The sequence below is a fragment of the Zalophus californianus genome, chromosome 14 (genome assembly GCF_009762305.2).
Source record: "Zalophus californianus isolate mZalCal1 chromosome 14, mZalCal1.pri.v2, whole genome shotgun sequence".
NCBI classification, from domain to species: domain Eukaryota; kingdom Metazoa; phylum Chordata; class Mammalia; order Carnivora; family Otariidae; genus Zalophus; species Zalophus californianus.
Genome location: NC_045608.1, coordinates 69,641,238 through 69,662,676, shown reverse-complemented (window position 1 = coordinate 69,662,676; position 21,439 = coordinate 69,641,238). Strand labels below are relative to the sequence as shown.

Sequence of the window (21,439 nt, the reverse complement as noted above, 5' to 3'; positions counted from 1 at the left end):
AGCGAACTACATTGTGGAGGAAGTGTTAATTATTTTAACTGCAGGGAATCATTTACTCTGATCTTGAGAGCTGGTCTCTTCCTTGGACTTAACGGAAGCCTGGTCAGTCTTGTCTTTTCCTGGCTCATACTACTAACCTCTTTGGCAAAAACGGCACGTAGTTTCCCCTTTGTTTAGGGTTGTGTATCCGTTTTTGGCTCATGATGTCCCTTTGCCAGTCCCAAGTCCTGCTGTCTCATTTCCTGTTGCTGTCACTGCTCCATCTCTCTGCCTCTTGAATATTGGTTTCACCAGGGTCTGGTCCGCTGCCTGGCTTCTGTGTTGGAATCTGGTCCTTAGACACCTGTGCCTGCTTCATGAGCTGTCAGGGGTTTGCCTCTGGACCTTGCGAAGCTTGGGACCTGTGTTAGAAGTTGATTCTCCTTCCCTGATCCCTGGCTTGTATCATTTGAGGATACATTATTGGGAACAGAAACTTTTTGCCCTTTCCATCTACACATCCATCATGCTCATTGCCTGGGAAATAAGCCCCACATTCTGTTGTTGTGCGGTGATGAAGGAGTTTTTTTGTTTTTTTATTTTTCTTTAAATTTTTTATTGTTATGTTAATCACCATACATTACATCATTAGTTCTTCATGTAGTGTTCCATGATTCATTCTTTGTGCATAATACCCAGTGCTCCATGCAGAATGTGCCCTCTTTAATACCCATCACCAGGCTAACCCATCCCCCCACCCTCCTCCCCTCTAGAACCCTCTGTTTTTTTTTCAGAGTCCATCCTCTCTCATGGTTCGTCTCCCCCTCCGACTTACTCCCCTTCATTCTTCCCCCCTGCTATCTTCTTCTTCTTCTTCTTTTTTTTTTTAACATGTGTTGCATTATTTGTTTCAGAAGTACAGATCTGTGATTCAACAGTCTTGCACAATTCACAGCACTCACCATAGCACATACCCTACCCAATGTCTATCACCCAGCCACCCCATCCCTCCCACCCCCCATCACTCCAGCAACATTCAGTTTGTTTCCTGAGATGAAGAATTCCTCATATCAGTGAGGTCATAGGATACATGTCTTTCTCTGATTGACTTATTTCACTCAGCATAACACCCTCCAGTTCCATCCACATCGTTGCAAATGGCAAGATCTCATTCCTTTTGATGGCTGCATAATAGTCCATTGTGTATATATACCACATCTTCTTTATCCATCTGTTGCTGGACATCTTGGCTCTTTCCACAGTTTGGCTATTGTGGACATTGCTGCTATAAACATCGGGGTGCACGTACCCCTTCGGATTCCTACATTTGTATCTTTGGGGTAAATACCCAGTAGTGCAATTGCTGGATCGTATGGTAGCTCTATTTTCAACTGTTTGAGGAACCTCCATACTGTTTTCCAGAGTGGCTGCACCGGCTTGCATTCCCACCAACACTGTAGGAGGGTTCCCCTTTCTCCACATCCCCGCCAACATCTGTCGTTTCCTGACTTGTTCATTTTAGCCATTCTGACGGGTGTGAGGTGGTATCTCATTGAGGTTTTGATTTGGATTTCCCTGATGCCGAGCGATGTTGAGCACTTTTTCATGTGTCTGTTGGCCATTTGGATGTCTTCTTTGGAAAAATGTCTGTTCATGTCTTCTGCCCATTTCTTGATTGGATCATTTGTTCTTTGGGTGTTGAGTTTCATAGTTCTTGATAGATTTTGGATACTAGCCCTTTATCTGATATGTCATTTGCAAATATTTTCTCCCATTCTGTCGGTTGTCTTTTGGTTTTGTGGACTGCTTCTTGTGCTGTGCAAAAGCTTTTTATCTTGATGAAATCCCAATAGTTCATTTTTGCCCTGGCTTCCCTTGCCTTTGGCGATGTTTCTAGGAAGAAGTTGCTGCCCGTGTTCTCCTTTAGGATTTTGAAGGACTCCTGTCTCACATTGAGGTCTTTCAACCATTTGGAGTCTATTTTTGTGTGTGGTGGAAGGAAATGGTCCAGTTTCATTCTTCTGCATGTGGCTGTCCAATTTTGCCAACACCATTTGTTGAAGAGATGGTCTTTTTTCCATTGGACATTCTTTCCTGCTTTGTCAAAGATGAGTTGACCATAGAGTTGAGGGTCCATTTCTGGGCTCTCGATTCTGTTCCATTGATCTATGTGTCTGTTTTTGTGCCAGTACCATACTGTCTTGGTGATGACAGCTTTGTAATGAGCTGGAAGTCCGGAATTGTGATGCCGCCAGCTTTGCTTTTCTTTTTCAATATTCCTCTGGCTATTCGGGGTCTCTTCTGGTTCCATACAAATTTTAGGATTATTTGTTCCATTTCTTTGGAGAAAGTGGATGGTATTTTGATGGGGATTGCATTGAATGTGTAGATTGCTCTAGGTAGCATTGACATTTTCACAATGTTCTTCCAATCCATGAGCATGGAACGTTTTTCCATTTCTTTGTGTCTTCTTCAATTTCTTTCATGAGTATTTTATAGTTTTCTGAGTACAGATCCTTTGCCTCTTTGGTTAGATTTATTCCTAGGTATCTTATGGTTTTGGGTGCAATTGTAAATGGGATCGACTCCTTGATTTGTCTCTCTTCTGTCTTGTTGGTGGTGTATAGGAATGCCACTGATTTCTGTGCATTGATTTTATATCCTGCTACTTGACTGAATTCCGGTATGAGTTCTAGCAGTTTTGGGGTGGAGTCTTTTGGGTTTTCCACATAAAGTATCATATCATCTGCAAAGAGTGAGAGTTTGACTTCCTCTTTGCCGATTTGGATGCCTTTGATTTCTTTTTGTTGTCTGATTGCTGTGGCTAGAACTTCTAATACTATGTTGAATAGCAGTGGTGAGAGTGGACATCCCTGCCGCGTTCCCGACCTTAGGAGAAAAGCTCTCAGCTTTTCCCCATTGAGAATGATATTCGCTGTAGGTTTTTCATAGATGGCTTTTATGATATTGAGGTATGTACCCTCTATCCCTATACTCTGAAGAGTTTGGATCAAGAAAGGATGCTGTACTTTGTCAAATGCTTTTTCTGCATCTATTGAGAGGATTATATGATTCTTGTTCGTTCTTTTGTTAATGTATTGTATCACGTTGATTGATTTGCAGATGTTAAACCAGCCTTGCAGCCCAGGGATAAATCCCACTTGGTCATAGTGAATAATCCTTTTAATGTACTGTTGGATCCTATTGGCTAGTATTTTAGTGAGAATTTTTGCATCCATGTTCATCAAGGATATTGGTCTGTAATTCTCCTTTTTGATGGGGTCTTTGGTTTTGGGATCAAGGTAATGGTGACCTCATAAAATGAGTTTGGAAGTTTTGCTTCCATTTCTATTTTTTGGAAGAGTTTCAGGAGAATAGGTATTAATTCTTCTTTAAATGTTTGGGAGAATTCCCCTGGGAAGCCATCTGGCCCTGGGCTTTTGTTTCTTGGGAGATTTTTGATGACCTCTTCAATTTCCTTAGTGGTTATAGGTCTGTTCAGATTTTCTATTTCTTCCTGGTTCAGTTTTGGTAGTTGATACATCTCTAGGAATGCACCCATTTCTTTCAGGTTATCTAATTTGCTGGCGTAGAGTTGCTCATAATATGTTCTTAGAATTGTTTATATTTCTTTGGTGTTGGTTGTGATCTCCCCTCTTTCATTTCGTGATTTTGTTGATTTGGGTCCTTTCTCTTTTTGATAAGTCTGGCCAGGGGTTTATCAATCTTGTTAATTCTTTCAAAGAACCAGCTCCTGGTTTCGTTGATCTGTTCTGCTTCTTTTGGTTTCTAGTTCATTGATTTCTGCTCTGATCTTTATTATTTCTCTTCTGCTGGGTTTAGGCATTATTTGCTGTTCTTTCTCCAGCTCCTTAAGGTGTAGGGTTAGGTTGTGTATTTCAGACCTTTCTTGTTTCTTGAGAAAGGCTTGTATTGCTATATATTTTCCTCTCAGGACTGCCTTTGCTGCATCCCAAAGATTTTGGACAGTTGTGTTTTCATTTTCATTGGTTTCCATGAATTTTTTTAATTCTTCTTTAATTTCCTGGTTGACCCATTCATTCTTTAGTAGGATGCTCTTTAGCCTCCATGTATTTGCGTTCTTTCCGACTTTCCTCTTGTGATTGAGTTCTAGTTTCAAAGCATTGTGGTCTGAAAATAGGCAGGGAATAATCCCAGTCTTTTGGTACCGATTGAGACCTGATTTGTGACCTAGGATGTGATCAATTCTGGAGACTGTTCCATGGGCACTAGAGAAGAATGTGTATTCCGTTGCTTTGGGATGGAATGTTCTGAATATGTCTGTGAAGTCCATTTGGTCCAGTGTGTCATTTAAAGTCTTGATTTCCTTGTTGGTCTTTTGCTTAGATGATCTGTCCATTTCAGTCAGGGGGCTGTTAAAGTCCCTCACTATGATTGTATTGTTGTCAATGTGTTTCTTTGCTTTTGTTATTAATTGCCTTATATAATTGGCTGCTCCCATGTTCGGGGCATAGATATTTACAATTGTTAGATCTTCTCGTTGGAGAGACCCTTTAAGTAGGATATAGTGTCCTTCCTCATCTCTTATTACAGTCTTTGATTTAAAATCTAATTTGTCTGATATAAGGATTGCCACCCCAGCTTTCTTTTGGTGTCCATTAGCATGGTAAATGGTTTTCCACCCCCTCACTTTCAATCTCGGGCTGTCTTTGGGTCTAAAATGAGTCTCTTGCAGACAGCATATCGATGGGTCTTGTTTTTTAATCCAATCCGATAGCCTGTGTCTTTTGATTGGGGCATTGAGCCCATTTACATTCAGGGTAACTATTGAAAGGTATGAATTTAATGCCATTGTATTGCCTGTAAGGTGACTATGACTGTATATTGTCTGTATTCCTTTCTGATCTATGCTGCTTTTAGGCTCTCTCTTTGCTTAGAGGACCCCCTTCAATATTTCTTGGAGGGCTGGTTTCGTGTTTGCAAATTCCTTTAGTTTTTGTTTGTCCTGGAAGCTTTTTACCTCTCCTTCTATTTTCAATGACAGCCTAGCTGGATATAGTATTCTTGGCTGCATATTTTTCTCGTTTAGTGCTCTGAAGATAGCTTGCCAGTCCTTTGTGGCCTGCCAGGTCTCTGTGGATGGGTCTCTTGACAATCTAATATTTCTACCATTGTAGGTTACAGATCTCTTCTCCCAAGCTGCTTTCAGGATTTTCTCTTTGTCTCTGAGACTCATAAGTTTTACTATTAGATGTTGGGGTGTTGACCTATTTTTATTGATTTTGAGAGGGGTTCTCTGTGCCTCCTGGATTTTGATGCCTGTTTCCTTCCTCACATTAGGGAAGTTCTCTGCTATAATTTCCTCCAATATACCTTCTGCCCCCCTCTCTCTTCTTCTGGGATCCCAATTATCCTAATGTTGTTTCGTCTTATCGTATCACTTATCTCTCGAATTCTGCCCTCGTGATCCTGTAGTTGTTTCTCTTATTCTCAGCCTCTTTATTTTCCATCATTTGGTCTTCTATATCGCTGATTCTCTCTTCTGCCTCATTTATCCTAGCAGTTAGTGCGCCCATTTTTGATTGCACCTCATTAATAGCCTTTTTGATTTCGACTTGGTTAGATTTTAGTTCTTTTATTTCTCCAGAAAGGGTTTCTCTAATAACTTCCACGCTTTTTTCAAGCCCAGCTAGTATCTTTAAAGTCATGATTCTGAACTCTAGGTCCGACATCGTACTAATGTCCGTATTGAGTAGGTGTCTGGCTGACGGTACTATCTCTTGTTCTTTTTGGTGAGGTGATTTTTTTCATCTTGTCATTTTGTCTAGAGGAGAATAGATGAATGAGAGAACAAAATGCTAACAGGTTAACAATGTCCCCAGCAAATATACTCTAAACAAATCAGAAAAGACCTGAAACCAGGGGAAAAGAAAGGGAAAGAAAGAAAAAAGAAAGAAAAGAAAGAAAAAAAAAAAACAAAAAGAAAAAGATAAAAACCAAAACAGAACAATACAAAAAAACAGAATATGATCAAATATGATCAGGCTAGTGTGTAGATCAGTGCCACACACTAGATTTTGGGTGTATTTTGGTCTGTTAGAAAAAAGTGCCTCCTAAAATTTTAAGGGAAGAAAGACTTATCTACGTACAAAATAAGGGTTGATACAATGAAGGGATGGAAGATGACTGTAAAGATGAAAATTATAAAAGGTTTTATAAAAGGGATTGATAAGTTTAAAGAAAGAAGATTTAAAAAAAAAAAAGGAGAATGTGATCAGGCAGGAGACTAGAACAAAGCTATACACTAGTGATTTAGGGTATATTTTGATCTGTTAGAAGAAACTGTATCTCAAAATTTTAAGAGAACAATTTATATATATATGCCAAAAATAAGGGTAACTACTATGAAGGGATAAAATATGACTCTAAAAATGAAAAATAAAAAATGTTTTTTTAAATAAAGTGATAAGATGTTGGTTGAAAAAGGGAAAAAGAAAAATTAAAAACAGTTAAAAAAATTAACTTTGAAAAACTAATGAATCATGGTAAAAGCCATGAATTCTATGTGCAGTATTCCCCTAGCGCTGGAGTTCTCCCGTTCTCCTTGATCGGTAAACTTGGTTTTGGCTTGCTGGCTGTTCGTGCTGATCTTCTGGGGGAGGGGCCTGTTGTCGTGGTTCCCAAATGTCTTTGATTGAGGCGGAATTGCCCCGCCCTTGTCGGTCCGGGCTAAGTAATCTGCTTGGGTTTGCTCTCAGGAACTTTTGTTCCCTGCAAGCTCTGGTACAGCTTTGGAGGACCAGGGTGAAAATGGTGGCCTCCCAATCTCCACCCGGAGGAGCTGAGAACTCGCGGCCCCACTCCTCAGTGCGCCCCCAGAGAAAAGCAGTCATTCCCCTCTCCCCGGTCTCCGGCCGCACTCTGTGCTCACCCGGCCTGTGACCGAGTATTTCTGTCTCTGGCACTCGACCCTGTGTGGAGTCTCCAAACCCAGCAGATCCCTGCGGTGCGCTCCCGCGCCGCTCCTCCTGGGGGAGGAAGGGGAGTCTCCCCGGCTCTGCCGCTTGTTGGGTCCCTGCTGGAGGAGCAGTGGCTTGACTGGGCCACAGATCACAGTTTATGGCTACCCCGAGCTGAAAGCCCGCGCCTCGGCTCCGTCTCTGCAGCCGGCTTCCCCGCTCCAATACCCGGGAGCTCTGCCGCACTCAGGCACCCCCGGTCTTTCTGTGACGCCGAGGGTCCTGAGACCACACTGTCCCGCAAGGGTTCCACCCCCCGCTTAGCCACTGCAGCGATGTCCCTCAGCGGAGCGACTTCTAAAAGTTCCGATTTTGTGCTCCGCGGCTCTAGCACTTGCGAGAAGCGGCCGGCGGAGGCCCCCCTCCCCCGCCGTCTATCCTCCCGAATATCGCCTCGGTTTCACTTCTCCGCACGTCCTACCTTCCAGTAAGTGGTCGCTTCTCTGTTCAGAGAGTTGTTGCTACTCTCTTCTTCGGTCTCCTGTTGAGTTCGTAGGTGTTCAGAATGGTTTGATCCCTATTCAGCTGAATTCCTGAGACCAGAGGAAATCCAGGTCTCCTACTCCTCTGCCATCTTGCTCTGCCCAAGCTCGATGAAGGAGTTTTTAACAAACATACCAGAACTTATGTGTCTAGATACGTTTTATTTTTGGGTGAAGTAACTTTAGGACTATTTTGACCACACTGCTATTGCTCAAGTTTTGGAAATTCTCTTATGATTGTGTTCTAACCATTTTATAAGCTGCACATGGACCAAACAGGTTTCTGCTGTATCACTCAGCCTTGACTGAGTGCTTTGATTGGGCTAGGTAGTGTACTAGATCTGGGAATCAAAAGAGTGGGTAGGGTTACTTTCATGGGGCCCTCAGTTGGGTTGAGACAAGTGTATTAACAGCTCTCGGTCCAGCCAGATGTGTTGACATGCCCCAAGAGAGGCAGGATGGGCTTGAGAGTTTCATCTGTGGGGAATGGGTGTGGGAGGAAAATCAGAAGGCTTAAGAAGGATGGGGAGGATTTCAAGAGGATGAGCAAGGAGAGGGATAGGACATTCCAGGAAGAGGGGACCATATCAGCAGCAGTATTCTGAAGATCCGGGGCTTGACCGGAAATCAAGTAATTTGATTTGACTGGCTTAACTACATGGGACAGTGACAGTGCCCGGTCACACTGGCCCCATGGGCAGGTGTCAAGTGAGGCCATAGGGTCTGCTGGCTCAGTGGGGCCTCCCAGAGGAGCAGAGAGCAGATGGTGTCTGGAGGTAGTTGGTATATCATGGCATGCTGAGGAACCAGCATAGAATGCAGTGCTGGGCCCTGGGCAGGAATAGGAAGGCAAGGCAGTGTGGGAGGGGATTGAAGTCTTTGTCTTTGTGTTTTTGTTTTTGAAGGCAGTTCCGTGTGCGCAGGCCAGTGGCAAAGGACTGACAGGTCAGGCTGAGAGAGGGTAGAAACCGTGGCCAGTGGAGTCTGAGCTCAGAAGGCCTTGAACAAAGCCTAGGATGTTTGTTCTCAAAGGGGCTCTGGGAAGCACTGATCATTCCTGAACCAGGAATGACAAGGCCAGGTGGGTGTTGAAGGAAGGTGGATCTACTAGTGGCTGGTAGGACTGGTTGGAGAGAGAGACTTGGGGGGGTGCGGGGAGGAGGTGCTCATCAGCCTATGTTGAAAGGTAGAGAACAAATGTTTGGACCAAGAGGATTCCCATGCGAAAGGGGAGAGTTTGGTGGGGGAGGCAGGTGGGAAAGGATTTGATGATGGCTTAGATGCTGGGTGACCACAGGTCCTTTTTGGTCCCAGAAATGCCTAGTTTTATGCCTATTGACCTGACATAAGTGAGTCATGGAAAGCTGCCTTTCTGTAGGTCAAAAATGGTCAAGTGGGGCAATTTCATATGGTTCAACCTAATGTATTACTTCATTCTTAGATGTTTGGACAGTAAAGGACTTGGTCATCCTAATTGTTGAGTCTTGAGGCACGAGAAAGTCTTTTCCATGGTTCTGAGCTTGGTGACCAGGAGAGTGGCCTGGTACCAGGAGTATTTAGGATTCAGAGGTGGTTGATACTAATCTACCTTGGGACTTACTCCCACCTCCACATGATTCCATTCTCACTAAAGATAGAACATTTTTATCCCTGAGGGATATATTCAAGCATAATACCTCTGAAGGTTTTTGTGGGAGCCGTAGCAGCCATCATTTGGGCTCTTGGAAGATTGCTTTGAATGGCACAACTCACTTCGGGGTGTGTGAGTTCTGGTGGCTTTGTTGATGTGAGGCCCTCTGTACAGTGGAACATTCCTCAGAGGTGGTTAGAGCAAATGGCTGGTCAGCCAAGGCCACAGGGTTCATACTTTTAACTTTGTCTCTTAGATGATTGTAGACCCTTTCCAAAAAGGCAGCCAGTCTCACAGATGGTTGCCTTAGTAGCAATGTGGTCCGGACATGGGCATGTCTGTGGCTCAGTGTAGACGCCCCGCCCTCACTCATGGAGCCCTGTGTGTATGCCTGCCTGCTTCATTATGTGTCCAGTGGAGAAGCAGAAATGCCACTGTAATAAAGCTGTTTTTAGTCTTGATACTAGCAAGATCTTGCTTTAGTCCCCTGACTTCATGGGTTAACTGTGGGCCAGGGTGTGCTGAGGAGGGAAATGCAAGTAATTCGTCTCACTTCTATTTCATGGGCCAAATTGTTGGCTGTGCCAAGGCATCAGTCCTTGAAGGATACATGGCTTTGACAGGCAGACCATGACAGCAGAAGGTAGTTTAATGAGAGTACATTTTTATTTTTATTCCTGAAATAGGTGTGCTCAAGAAGGTCCCGCTCTGGGAGCTGCTGTGCAGGAGATGTTTAAAACCTACAGGTGTCTTTAAAAAAAAAAACAAAAAAAACAAACCTACAGGTGTCTGTTCCTGGACAGGTCCATAGGAAGTGAGCCCTGGCTTCAGTTTTTGTTGGTCTAATAGTTACAGGAAGAGTTAGTTTTGCATCAAGTGGCATCATGTGTTATGTTCCAGGTGCATGGACAAAGAATTCTAAGGACCACCGGAGTACTCGGTCTGTGTTAAATATTTGATCAAAGCAAAAATGATCTGTTGGTAGTTTCTTTTTTCTTTTTTTGCAAAGTGTTGTCATGGGGCAAGAGTACATGGTGAGGGTCATCTCCGCAAGTCTCTCCTGGATGGCTTATTCCTTCTCTTCAGGATGAACTACCATTTTCTAGATGTTTCATTATGCAGTCTTTAATATTTTAATTGAATTCCTTACAAGAGAATTCAGAAGTATGATAGAAAACTGGAAAGATGCAGAAAACAAAACGAGTATCCTCCTTAACCTTACCTTCCTTTTCAATACCTCTTCTCCCTTCTTCTAATCCCACCTGCTCAGAGATAAACTGAAGTTTTGGTGTACGTGTCCCAGACCAGCCCTTTGCATACACAGACCGTGTTTCCATATATCTTTTTTTTTTTTAAACGAGGATCATACTCCATATGTTTTTAACTGATGTCTTTCATTTAATATACCTTGATTATCTTTTCAAATCAAATGTACTTGTCAACTATCATGACTGAGACTCACAGGGATGACTGCACGATGTTCCCACCCTACTGTTGATGGAAACTTAGGTCAGTTCTCCCAATTTTACAACAACAGACCATGCTGCGGTTCATAGCCCTACTGACTTCATCCGCTAGCGAGTTCTTGCGGAGACACTTGTACACACGCTACCTGCTGTCCGGATGTAATCCATCTTAAGTTCTGTCAACCGTGAGCATGTGCCTATTTCCTCACCTCTTGGTATCAGTAGGCTTTTAATTTTTTTTGCCAAGTGCATAATTTTTATGCCAAATGCGTGAAAAAAGATATCTTTAATGGTAATTGCTTGAATTATGATGGAGGTGGAACATCTTTTCAAACGTTGACTGGCTCTTTGTAGTTCTTTAAGTCGTCTATTTCTAGATTGCTTACAATTTGTACCTGATTGAAGGAGCTTTTCAAAAATGGATAGTAAACCTTTGTTGGTGAATGTTTCTTCTGTCATTTGATCTTAAAACTGTGGAGTCTCAAAATAAAAACAAAAAACTGTCAGGGTGCCTGGGTGGCTTGGTTGGTTGAATGTCCACCCAGCTCTTGGTTTTGGTTCAGGTCCCGATCTCGGGGGTGTGGGAGGGAGCCCAATGCCAGGCTCTGCACTCGCTGGGGAGTCAGCCTGTGATTGTCTCTCTCCTCTCCCTCTGCCCCTCCCCCACCACCCTTCTCACCCACATGCGCACTCTCTAAAATAAATCTTAAACAATGCTGTCAAATATGTCAGTCTTTTCTTTTATGGATGCTGAATTTTATGTCACGCGTAGGGTTTCAAATTCTTGAAAATAAAGTGTTTTTGGAGCCCAACAGTCCTGACATTGATTCAATGATACAGTAAGTCAACTAATATTAGAGTATCCACTTAATGTGTTTTGTTCCTATTGACGACAGTATCATCTCCTCCCCCGCCTTAATTTCATTTTGAGCTCCAGTATGTCACTGGCATTCATTCACCGTGGTGGCTTTTTACAAAATTGAATATCACCCTGTTGGAAAGCTCAAACTTATGGTCCAGCTAAGCATTTGACCAACCTCTTCCGGGAACTCCACGGTTTCCATGGCACCTTTGTAACCCTTTCAGAGCTCTTTGAGCAAACTGGGTGCTTCCCCCCCCCCCCCGCCCCCTCCCTGTTAACCCTGGTTCAAAACCGTGGGCTTCCAACACCTCTGCTCTACCTGAGGTAGGTTAGAACAATGACCAGAAACAGGAGCTCTTCGCTCTCATCTCCCTACCCTATTAACCTGTGTGACTCTTTGGTGTGTCACTTAAGTTTTTCCAGCTCTTCTGCTCATTTCTCAAATGCAAGACCCAGTGATGCCTTCTCCCGCCCTGCCCGTCACTGTGGGGTGGCTTCATGATTCTTCAGGATTTCAGCTCAGGGCTGTGTCTGCTCCTCTGGGTTTCTTGCCTACCATTTCCTCTGCTAATCTTTTCTTCCCATCTTTTGAGTCCCTTATTTGAAATCCCTTCAAGGCAGGCGGTTATTCATTTGGATTCTTCTCTTTGTTTCTGCAGGCTCTTAGATGTGTCTGCCTCATTTCCTGGACTCTGTCTTTGCAGCTGAAATTAGAAACCTGCAGAAGCATCACAGATGCTAGAGTCTCATGAAGTAACTGGCTCGAAATAGCTCTGGTCTCCTGGCAGAGGATTTGGCTAGACTTCAATGAGTGCCCGCAGTGGGGCGGCCCTGACTGGGTCTCTTGTTTCTCAGGCTTTTGAGGATGGCTTGCGCGCATCATCCCCTTAGCCAAACCTTTGCTTTTCCTTGTCTAATTTCCTCCCTTTTTTCCTTCTAGTGTGTTTTAAGTTTGGGGAGCTTTTTAGTACAAACCTATATGTGAATGGAGTTTGAATGGGCAGAAGCTGCAAGCAGACACTGAACCACCAGTCCCGGGACTCCTGAGCTGCATAGAGCAGGGTGTGGCAGTAAGTCAGGTGGCTCTGGGCATGTGGCTTGTTTGACAAACAAATGGCTGCCTGTGGACCCTGAGAGCCTCCTGCACCAGGAAAACACAGCCTGTACCCATGGAAAAAAGGCAGAATAGTAGCTAGATTTGGGCTGAAGTTTGGGGCTACCAGTTACTTTCTGTTACAGGTACATCCCTTAACTTCTCTGAGTATACTTACTTCACACACGGGATGGTTGTGGGAATTAAGGGATAAGATGAGTGTACGTTGAACGCTATTAAAATGCCAACTGTAAATGGTAATGATAGCTTTTAGTATTTGTGGATACTGAATTTGAAAATACAAGGACAGGTATGTAAATAAGTTGAATGAGTATATTTGTAAATGCTCTAGGAGACTTAGCAGATAGAGTGCTACAGAACTATGAACCTGGTGTAGGAGGGGAATGCACTATATATATGTGTGTGTGTATATTCACCAGATACTCACTGATTAATCAAAGCTGCTGTAAGGGGGGCTGCCAGATATTTAGCAACTCCTTTATAAACCTCCAGTACATTTGAATGATACTAAAGGATGCAGTCCAGTTGCCTTTGACCAGGGACAAGTGGCTGCAATGCATCCATAGGCACAGGTGGGGCTGATGCCCTTCCATGTCTTCAGGTAGGGCCCACTCTTAGGACAATTCCCTTATGCTGGTGGCACCAGGATACCCAGGCACGTATCTGCTGAGAGGTGATTTGACATGCGCTTCTTTGTAGAAACAGGCTTACTCTATTTGGGGTATATAGGTTGCGTGGGCTGTCCAGGGAACCTATCTCTTCTAGGATTGTTTCCATGGAAAACGTGAATTCTGAGTTCCACATTTAGAACTTAGAACCTAGCTTGTTGGAATGTTGATAAAGAAAACCCTCACTTAACGCTGTAGAAGGATGTGGGACTGTGTTGTAGGGGAAGTGGTGATACAATGTGGTTCTTTCTGAATGGATCCAAGAGGTAGTAACTCTCCTGTGTTGCATTGTAACGCATGCCAGGTCAGTTGTAGGAAGCCTTTGGTACATAAAATGCTAGGAGGCTTCTCTGCTTTGATTTTTAAAAATACATTTTGAGATCTTGGTCTAAAAAAAAAAAAAACAAGGATTTTTAAAAGGGAGCGGGAGAACAGCAGAAAACCCACTCGTGGTGGGATGGTGGTGATTGCCCAGTTCATTGTAAATGCCGATTGTGGAGCATATGGATGTTGGTTGTTGAGTTTCAGATGGATGTAGAAACAAACCCAATGAGAGACATTAGTTAACGTCCTATAGGTATTGCTTCCTGGAGTCCCTGTACTTCTGTCCATTTGGGCTGCTGTGACAGAATACCATGAATTGAGTGGCTTATAAACTTCTCCAAATTCTGGAGGCTGGGGAGGCTAAGATTGAGGTGGCAGCAGATTCAGAGTCTGGTAAGGACTGTCTTTTCACTGTTTTCTCATGTAGCAGGAGGGGGCTAATTCTGGTCTTTTTAGCCCGCATAAGGGAACTTATCCTATCCATAAGGCCTTCACTCATGACCTGATGACCTTCCAAAGGTCCCACCTCCAAACACCATCACCTTGGGGATTAAGTTTCAATGTGATTTTGAGGGCACAAATAAGTTTTCCTCAGAGGAAGTGTTGGTTTGTTTTTCGTATTTCCAACCCCCTAGAGAAGGGTTCCTACAATGTGAGCTTCAGATGAATTTTAACAAATGATACTTAAAAAGAAAGCTGACTTGCCTCTGGAAGGCTGCTTTTGTCTGGTGACCGGCCAGGAATAATGGACATATTAGAGACTTTGTGCCCCAGGTGCTATTACCAAGGCAGGAGAAATCAATCTACAGGAGTCTTTCAGGCACTGGCATGCGCTGTCTACTGCACTGAGCATTTGGGAAAAACCAAAGATGTATAATACACAATCCTTCCACCCTGGCTGCTGTGTGGCCTGTGTGAGGACACCTTTCCTGGGACACCTATTTCCTGTTCTTGCAAGTCCTTCCCAAGCTTTGCTGCAGTGTTACTATTTCCTCAAAGCTCCTCTTACCTCTCCACCTCTGAGTCTGTGGCACCCATCCCCTACTGTTCCTGGGGCCCTCCGTACTTTCTCCTTGGTGGGTTTCTATGGAAGTTCTTTATCCTCCCCCACGGGGAAAGCGTGCACTTGGTTTTCATGCACCTAACATTGCTTCTGCTTTCCTTGCCAAGGGCCTCCCCTGCTGAGAAAGGCACCTCACAGACCAGAACTGGCCGCCTCAGCTTCTCAGCTTGCTACCCTGCACTTCGTACTTCATTCCCTGGTCCTTCAGCGCACCCCCCCCCGCCCCCGCTTCCCTTCCCCAGGAAACACCTGGGCCTCTTTGTTGCTCTTCTCACATGTTCAGGGGGTGGTTTTTTGCTGAGGTCTGCAGAGCTGATGTCCACATGCAGACAAGCACAATATAATTCTGTTACCATTTGGCTTCATAACCACCTCTAAGATGTTTGGTCCAAGATCATTTCCCAGAGCAGCTGGGGGTATAAACAGGCAGTTGTTGGCAAAGCTCAGAATCTTACCTGGCTGTAGCTTAGGGAAGGTGCCCTTAGGATGCCGGGAGAAGGCTAAAATCCCGGGCTGTGTCCCAGGCGACATGCTGTTAAGGCACTGGGTAATGGATATGTGGTTCTCTTCACAGCCGTCAGACACACTAGACGTGCCATTGTTGTGGGTCTCTTGCAGGATTTGCTGGAGAGGGCTGTCCCTCCCCATTGGTCTGATTTGGGGATATCGTAGCATGACCTCCTGTTCTGGTTATCTGTTGCTGTATGCAAACACTCCATCATTTAGTGGCATAAAATGTCTGTGTTCATATTTCGTGTTGCTGTGGGTTGACTTGTCACACGTTCCGTGGGCCAGCTTGTCTGCTTGTGGCTTCAGCCTCCCTCTGTCCACGTAAGACCTCTAGGCTCATGTCCTAAGCCTTTGTTCCTCCTTGAGCTCTACACACAAATGCCATGGCTGCTGGTGTGGTCAGCAGGATTCCCCCCAACAGTCGCATTTCCACAGGGGAACTCTTTCTTTTTGGCCTACAGGTGAGAATGACCTAATTTCTTTTTAGGTCTTCAGTGCCTGCATAGTGTGGGGCATACATAGTAGATTCTGAGTAATGTTTGAACAGTGGTCAGGGCCCAGCAGTTGGAGAGCTGGATAAGTAATGGTACACACACAGATGCAGTGGAATACTGAAACAAGTGCATCAGATTCACGGGTAACGAGGTACATATCAGTGGTGAGTGGACAGAATATGGACTATATTGTATATGCTACCATTTGTCTCAAGTATACAGCCAAACTATACTGCGTATTTATGGATATATACTCATGCAGTCATGGTACACCAACACAGATCTGAGGGAACCATTCCACTGTCAGGGTCATGGCGATCTTTTGGGTAGAGGGAGAGCAGTGGAATGAGGGAAGGACCTTCAACTGTGTTTTCATGTTTGTTTTTAAAAACCTAATGGGGACACCTGGGTGCCTCAGTCAAGCATCTGAGTCTTGATAATGGCTCAGGTCGTGAGATCGGGCCCCGCATTGGGCTCCTTGCTGGTGTGAAGCCTGCTTTGGGATTCTCTCTCTCCCTCTCCCCCTCCTAACCCCCTGCTCACTCGTGTGTGTGTGTGTGTGTGCGCGCGCGCGCGTGTGTGTGTGTGTGTGTGCGCGCGCGCGTGCGTGCGTGCTCGCTCTCAGACAAAAACCCAAAACAAAAAAAAACCCCTACTAGGGGCACCTGGGTGCCCCTAATGAGTAGGTTAATGAGTAGGAATAGGCTATAAAATGTTAAAACTGTATGTTGGGAATATGGATGTCTTTAACTCCTGTACATAGAATCTAGAATGTTCTATATTTAAATTTTTTAGAAAAGACCATGATATGCCAGAGATTCACAGAAGTAAACATAGGGAGACTCAATGAGAAGTTAAGTCAGGATTTGATGGGTCACGTTTCTGTGCCAGAGATTAGAACCCCCAGATGACCTGGCTCACACCTGACTCATTTTTCCACTCTGCCATGTCATCCCATTATACTCAAACCTCTAGAATGTTTTGTAAGATTGATAACTTTCCAGCCACATTGGTGGTGACTACCTATAACATGTGTTCATTAGGCTCTGTTCTGGGCACCCAACAAGATTACACTTAGGGCCTGGCTTGTTAGGCTAGTGTTCCGACATTTCTGTAAGGAGAATCTCTGTTGGTCTCGCTGTAAGACTGGGGACTTCTCACAACATTATTGAGTAGACCTCCCTGGCAAGGATACTACTATGTGACCCCAGAGGGCTGAGGAGACCTGGCCAAGCACTGGGAAGTGCTGGTCCACTGGATTGGTGCCTGGACTGTCTTAATCGTCCATGCATCTGTCCTGGCACCTGCCACGTTGGTGCTTAAATATTTATTTGAACTAATGGATCCAAGAATGTTTTATTAATGTGGCATTGTTAATCAGGATGGGGATGAGACTTTCTCCCTGTATGCTGAGAGTAAAAAATGATTTATTAAATTTTTAAAAAAGTAATAACGAAGAGCCTGGAAAAAAACCTTTCACCTGGAAGGAGTTTCCTGGGAGCAGCTGGGGAGGTTCCTTGGGGAGGAGACCTTGAAGTTCTGATCAGAGCGCTGTGTGTTGGTGGTAATGCCTGGCTGCTTTTCTCAGCTTGCCAGGGCAGGTGGCCACAGCCTCTCTCCCTGCACCATTAGGCAGACTTGACCCACAGGGCTCCCTTCCTCTTCACCCCCTCCACTGGGTTGGGAAGCACTTCAGTGTCAGCTCAAACTGCAGCATCCCAAAGACTTGGGGCAAGTGAAGGGGACTTCGTGCCCACAGAAAGGGAACGGAGGCATTTCCGGAGACATAGCAATTTGTGGGGTAGGGATGGTGAATGGATAAGATCATTGTGTCCTCTGCCCATTTGCCATTCCTGTGTTAACTTACAGGGCTCAAAGCTGAAACGGGAAATACAGCTTCTCAGAAAGGAACTTCAAGCAAGGCGGGTTTCTGTTCTGTGAGTGGTTGCCCTTGCCTGCGGGCCACAGCTCTGTCAGAAACAGCCTACGCGTGTTAAATGATCTTTGTACTTTAATGGGTGATTACATCACCCTGTAACTTAAAGTTTTAACCAGTTTGGTTATCTCAATTTCACAGTACATGTAATTTTAAGAAGGTGGTGATAGGTGAATGGCTGGTGCCCTTTGGAAAAGTAACTGTATAAAATAGTCTTTGTTTAGCCTGGGAGTGGAGATGTGCTGGTTATTAGCTAATGATGACTCTAGGGGTTACAGGTTGGGGTTTTATGAAGTTCTAAAAAATATGTCCAAATGCTTTTCCTGTTACACTTTTGGTTTTCTAATTAAACTAACATGCTACATTGTTGGTACCTTGGAGAAAGGGCCACTGATCACTCACAATGAATGCTGCAGACAGAAGCAGCGGAGGAGCTGGGAGGACTGGCGATGGTACTCATCAGGTGCAGGGGTAACGTGGGCATGTCATGGCTCTGAACTGAGTGTGTGTGTGTGGGGGGGGAGGGGATGACTGGAAAGCCCCTCCCTGGAGTGAGTTTGAAAACACGGGTTCTAGTCCTGACTCTGCAATTGCACAGGACAAATGAGCAATGTCCCTTAAACTTGCAAAGCCCTGCTTCCTCTGCCCCTTCCTTTTGCTAGAGATGGAATAATATTTACCCTAGTTACTGCTTAAAGGGGTTGTGAGGTTCAAGCCAGGTGAAGATTTAAGGTCCTCCCAACTATAAACCAGTTAGCTCTGTTGTCAGTTCCATCATAGCAAGCATCAAGGTCCTCTGGCAGTATAGATCTGGCCATAAGTTCCCAGAACGTAGGAGCATGGAGAACTCTGGAAGTCTCCAGCAAGGCTAATGCCGCTGTGAGTGGTGAATTCCCCAGCCTTGAGGGTATGTAAGCCCAAACTGGATAATCCTCTGCCAGCGATTGCAAAGAAGCGATTTGGAAATGAGTTGGTGGTTCCTTTTCAGGGTTCTGTCCCATTCTCAGACGGTGGGTTTAGATTCCCGGTGGACACGTTTTTGTAGCTACCAATCCACTGTGAGGGACAGATAACAGAGTGGTCCAGAGAGAACGACAAAAATGATTAAAGCAGAGGTTTCATAAAAACTGAGTATAACCCAGAAAGAGAAAGCTACTGAAAGACAAATACTCTGCTCTGTTGGAATTGACATATAATTCATCCTGGGTAAAAGACTAAGAGGGAAACAGAGATGTTCTGTTTCTCCTCACCCCCCTTCTCCCTTTACAAAGGAGGAGACTGAGGCTCAAGTGGATGGCATTTGGCACTAGGTATTAGCTAACAGATGCCAGGCATTGTTCTAAAAACGCTACATACTATGTCATGTCATATCTACCCCACTGGAGGTAACTGACAATAAACTGGGGCCCAGGGAGGTTATGTAACCAGCCTGAGCCACCCAGTGAAGAGGCAGGCAGTCTGGCTCCAGAGTCGTTTCACTCTGACACTTCTGAGGCAGTTGTTCAGGGAAATGACAAAGTCATATTCTGTAATACACTTGAATTTGCAAATCTCCCTTGTAGTGGACTAGAGCGGGATCCCTGAGTATGGAGGAGTTAGAGATCGCTGATGATCTGGTAGGTCAGGGTGGAGATGCTCGCAAGGCGGGGGGGGGGGGACCCCCACCTCATCCCCAGTGATATATGTGGCTTTGGGGAGCAACCTTGTAGCTGAGTTCATACATTTTCAGGATGATTGGCCAGATGGAGGAGAGCCTTCAGGGTGTGATTGAAAATGAAGGTAACCTCCCCAAGCAAGGACTGAATTCTCTGCTTTGTCTTCCTATCTTCGGTGCTCTGATGCTCCCGTGTTATCTGCAACCCGTTTGCTTAACTGCCCCCTTCTCCCTCCAGTCTTTAAGTCTTTATCGTATCAGGGAGGTAGCTGACTTCTGTAGCTAAAGTGAAATGAACGTCAGTGAGTTAGAGTCTGAGCTCTTAGGAGGCAAAGCCGTTGAGGAGGGGATCTGGGTGAAATTTAGGTTCCCCTCCTACAGGGACTGGGCTAGGCAATCTCTCTTGAGGTAGAAAGTATTGGCACTCTAGAACAAGTTGTGTGCTATTCGCATATTTCACCTGTCTGCTTACAGTCCTAGCGTTAAGCACAGTAAAGAGTGAGGCTCCTGATGTGAATTGGTTTGAGTTTTCAAGAATGCATTTTAAGTGTAGGTAGCCCCTAATATCAATAGGTGGTTACAAAAATTTTTTGACCATGTATCTGGAATTTTCTGTTGGAAATCTTGAGGTGCCTGTTTCTTGGTCAATCTATTTGGTCCATAATACACCTGAGCTAGAATATTTTTCCCCCGTGAGGCTGAGTGACACCTGGGTCTTGGAGTCTAACCATAGGGTATAGGGTATGTTTTGTGGTTTAGAGGTGATGGTGTTATCTTGCATTTTGCCTACTTCCTGTTAGCTTTGACCCTCTCTTCAAACCTCCTCCAACTCTTGGTTCCTTTATAGGTCCTGAGCTTCATCACTCTTGAGATTGTCTGACCATGTTAAAAAGACCTTTCCTCTGAGCAGCTGCTTTCAACATTTTTTTTCCTCCAAATGGCAGTAAACAGATTTGTTGTAACGGTGTGAATCGCCAATATGCTCAACTAATTGAATCACCTTCTGGTAAAAGTTCAAGCTCTCTAACCAAGAATTTGGGGAATGTGAAGTAGATGTTGATGGGGCAGAAAGGCCGCTAGCCTAGCAGTAAACGCTTCTCCCTTCCGTGGTCACTTCTTGGTAGACAATTGAGAATTTCTGGAATCCGGTTTTGTTTTTTTTTCTCCCAACAGAGCTTAAACAGAGGGAAGAGAGAGAAGGCTGCATGCATGAATCATAATGTTAGTTGCACTGAAAAAAATTGCCCAGAAATAAGATTTTTTTTTTTCCTATGTAAGTCTTTATATCCTAGGGTACCTGATTTGTATACTTGATCAAAAAAAAAAAAAAACAAAAAAAAACCCCAATCTCCCAAACCAGCCTCCGAGTAAGCTCTCCTGTTTTGGAGAGCTTTCTTTCTTTATCACAGTACAGGGATTGAACCCCTTCAAAATGGGGACTTTTTTTCATGGAGTCTTTGCCCCCTTCCCACCACCTTTACAGTAACTTGTGGATGAGTCACCTGTGTGTAGAGAATGTGAAGAGCTGGTAGCCGCCTGAGCTGTCAGCTTCTGTGGGCTGTTAGCAAGTTAAAAATAGATCTTTGCTTTCCCAAGGGTTTCGGATACTCCTCTGTGGGACAATGGGCTTGGAGGGTCCTTTAGGCTCTGGGGTTCGGGCTGCTTCACCAACCCCGGCAGCCAGTCCCCTGGGGACCACAGTCAGGAGAACTTATCCCGAGGGCTGCTGACCCCAGTCAGAGGAAGGGAACCCCTGGAGAGGCTGATGTCGATGCAGGCCTTGTCAGCCTGTTGAAAGGTGGAGGATGAAGGGAATACTGGCAAAGCCAAGTACTTGAGAACGCAGGAGATGCTTCCTTGGAAGGCATGATTGGGTCTCAGGTGACTCCTCACTTTCTTCCAAGGTCAGCTTGCCTCCTACTTTCGTGAAAATGATTTTCCTAGCCCCTATCTCCTGGTCATTTTAGGTTTAATGCACTTCAGTGTTTTAAAGAAACGCCCAACTTGAAATGCGGGCCCTTGGACAGAATGGGATGGGCAGCCGATGGACTCAAATGACCGGGTCCCCATCGATACCCTTCCCTGGCTGCAGACCCACATCATCACATAGTGCAGGAGAGCTTTGCCCCCGCACCTGTTCAGTCCACTTAGTGTGAGACTGTGGCTTATCCTAGTACCTTGTGCAGTGCTCTGTAATGTAGAAATGTTCCATAAGCAATTACTGTTTAGCACAACCCCAACGAGGCTTTTGATGAA

At 44.7% G+C, this 21,439-nt stretch overlaps 1 protein-coding gene across 2 annotated transcripts in view; it reads left to right on the top strand.

Moving 5' to 3' along the window:
• MYO5B (myosin VB) overlaps positions 1-21,439 on the top strand; it is a 350,709-nt gene that overhangs the window by 106,463 nt on the left and 222,807 nt on the right. The window contains exon 1 of one of the 2 annotated variants that reach the window (XM_027575563.2): positions 13,384-13,506. The exons of the other annotated variant lie outside the window; for it this stretch is intronic. Coding sequence (XP_027431364.2) covers positions 13,456-13,506 — 51 coding nt within the window. The 5' untranslated portion in view covers positions 13,384-13,455. Of the gene's footprint in view, positions 1-13,383; positions 13,507-21,439 lie in introns of those variants that run through there. 2 annotated transcript variants of the gene reach the window in all.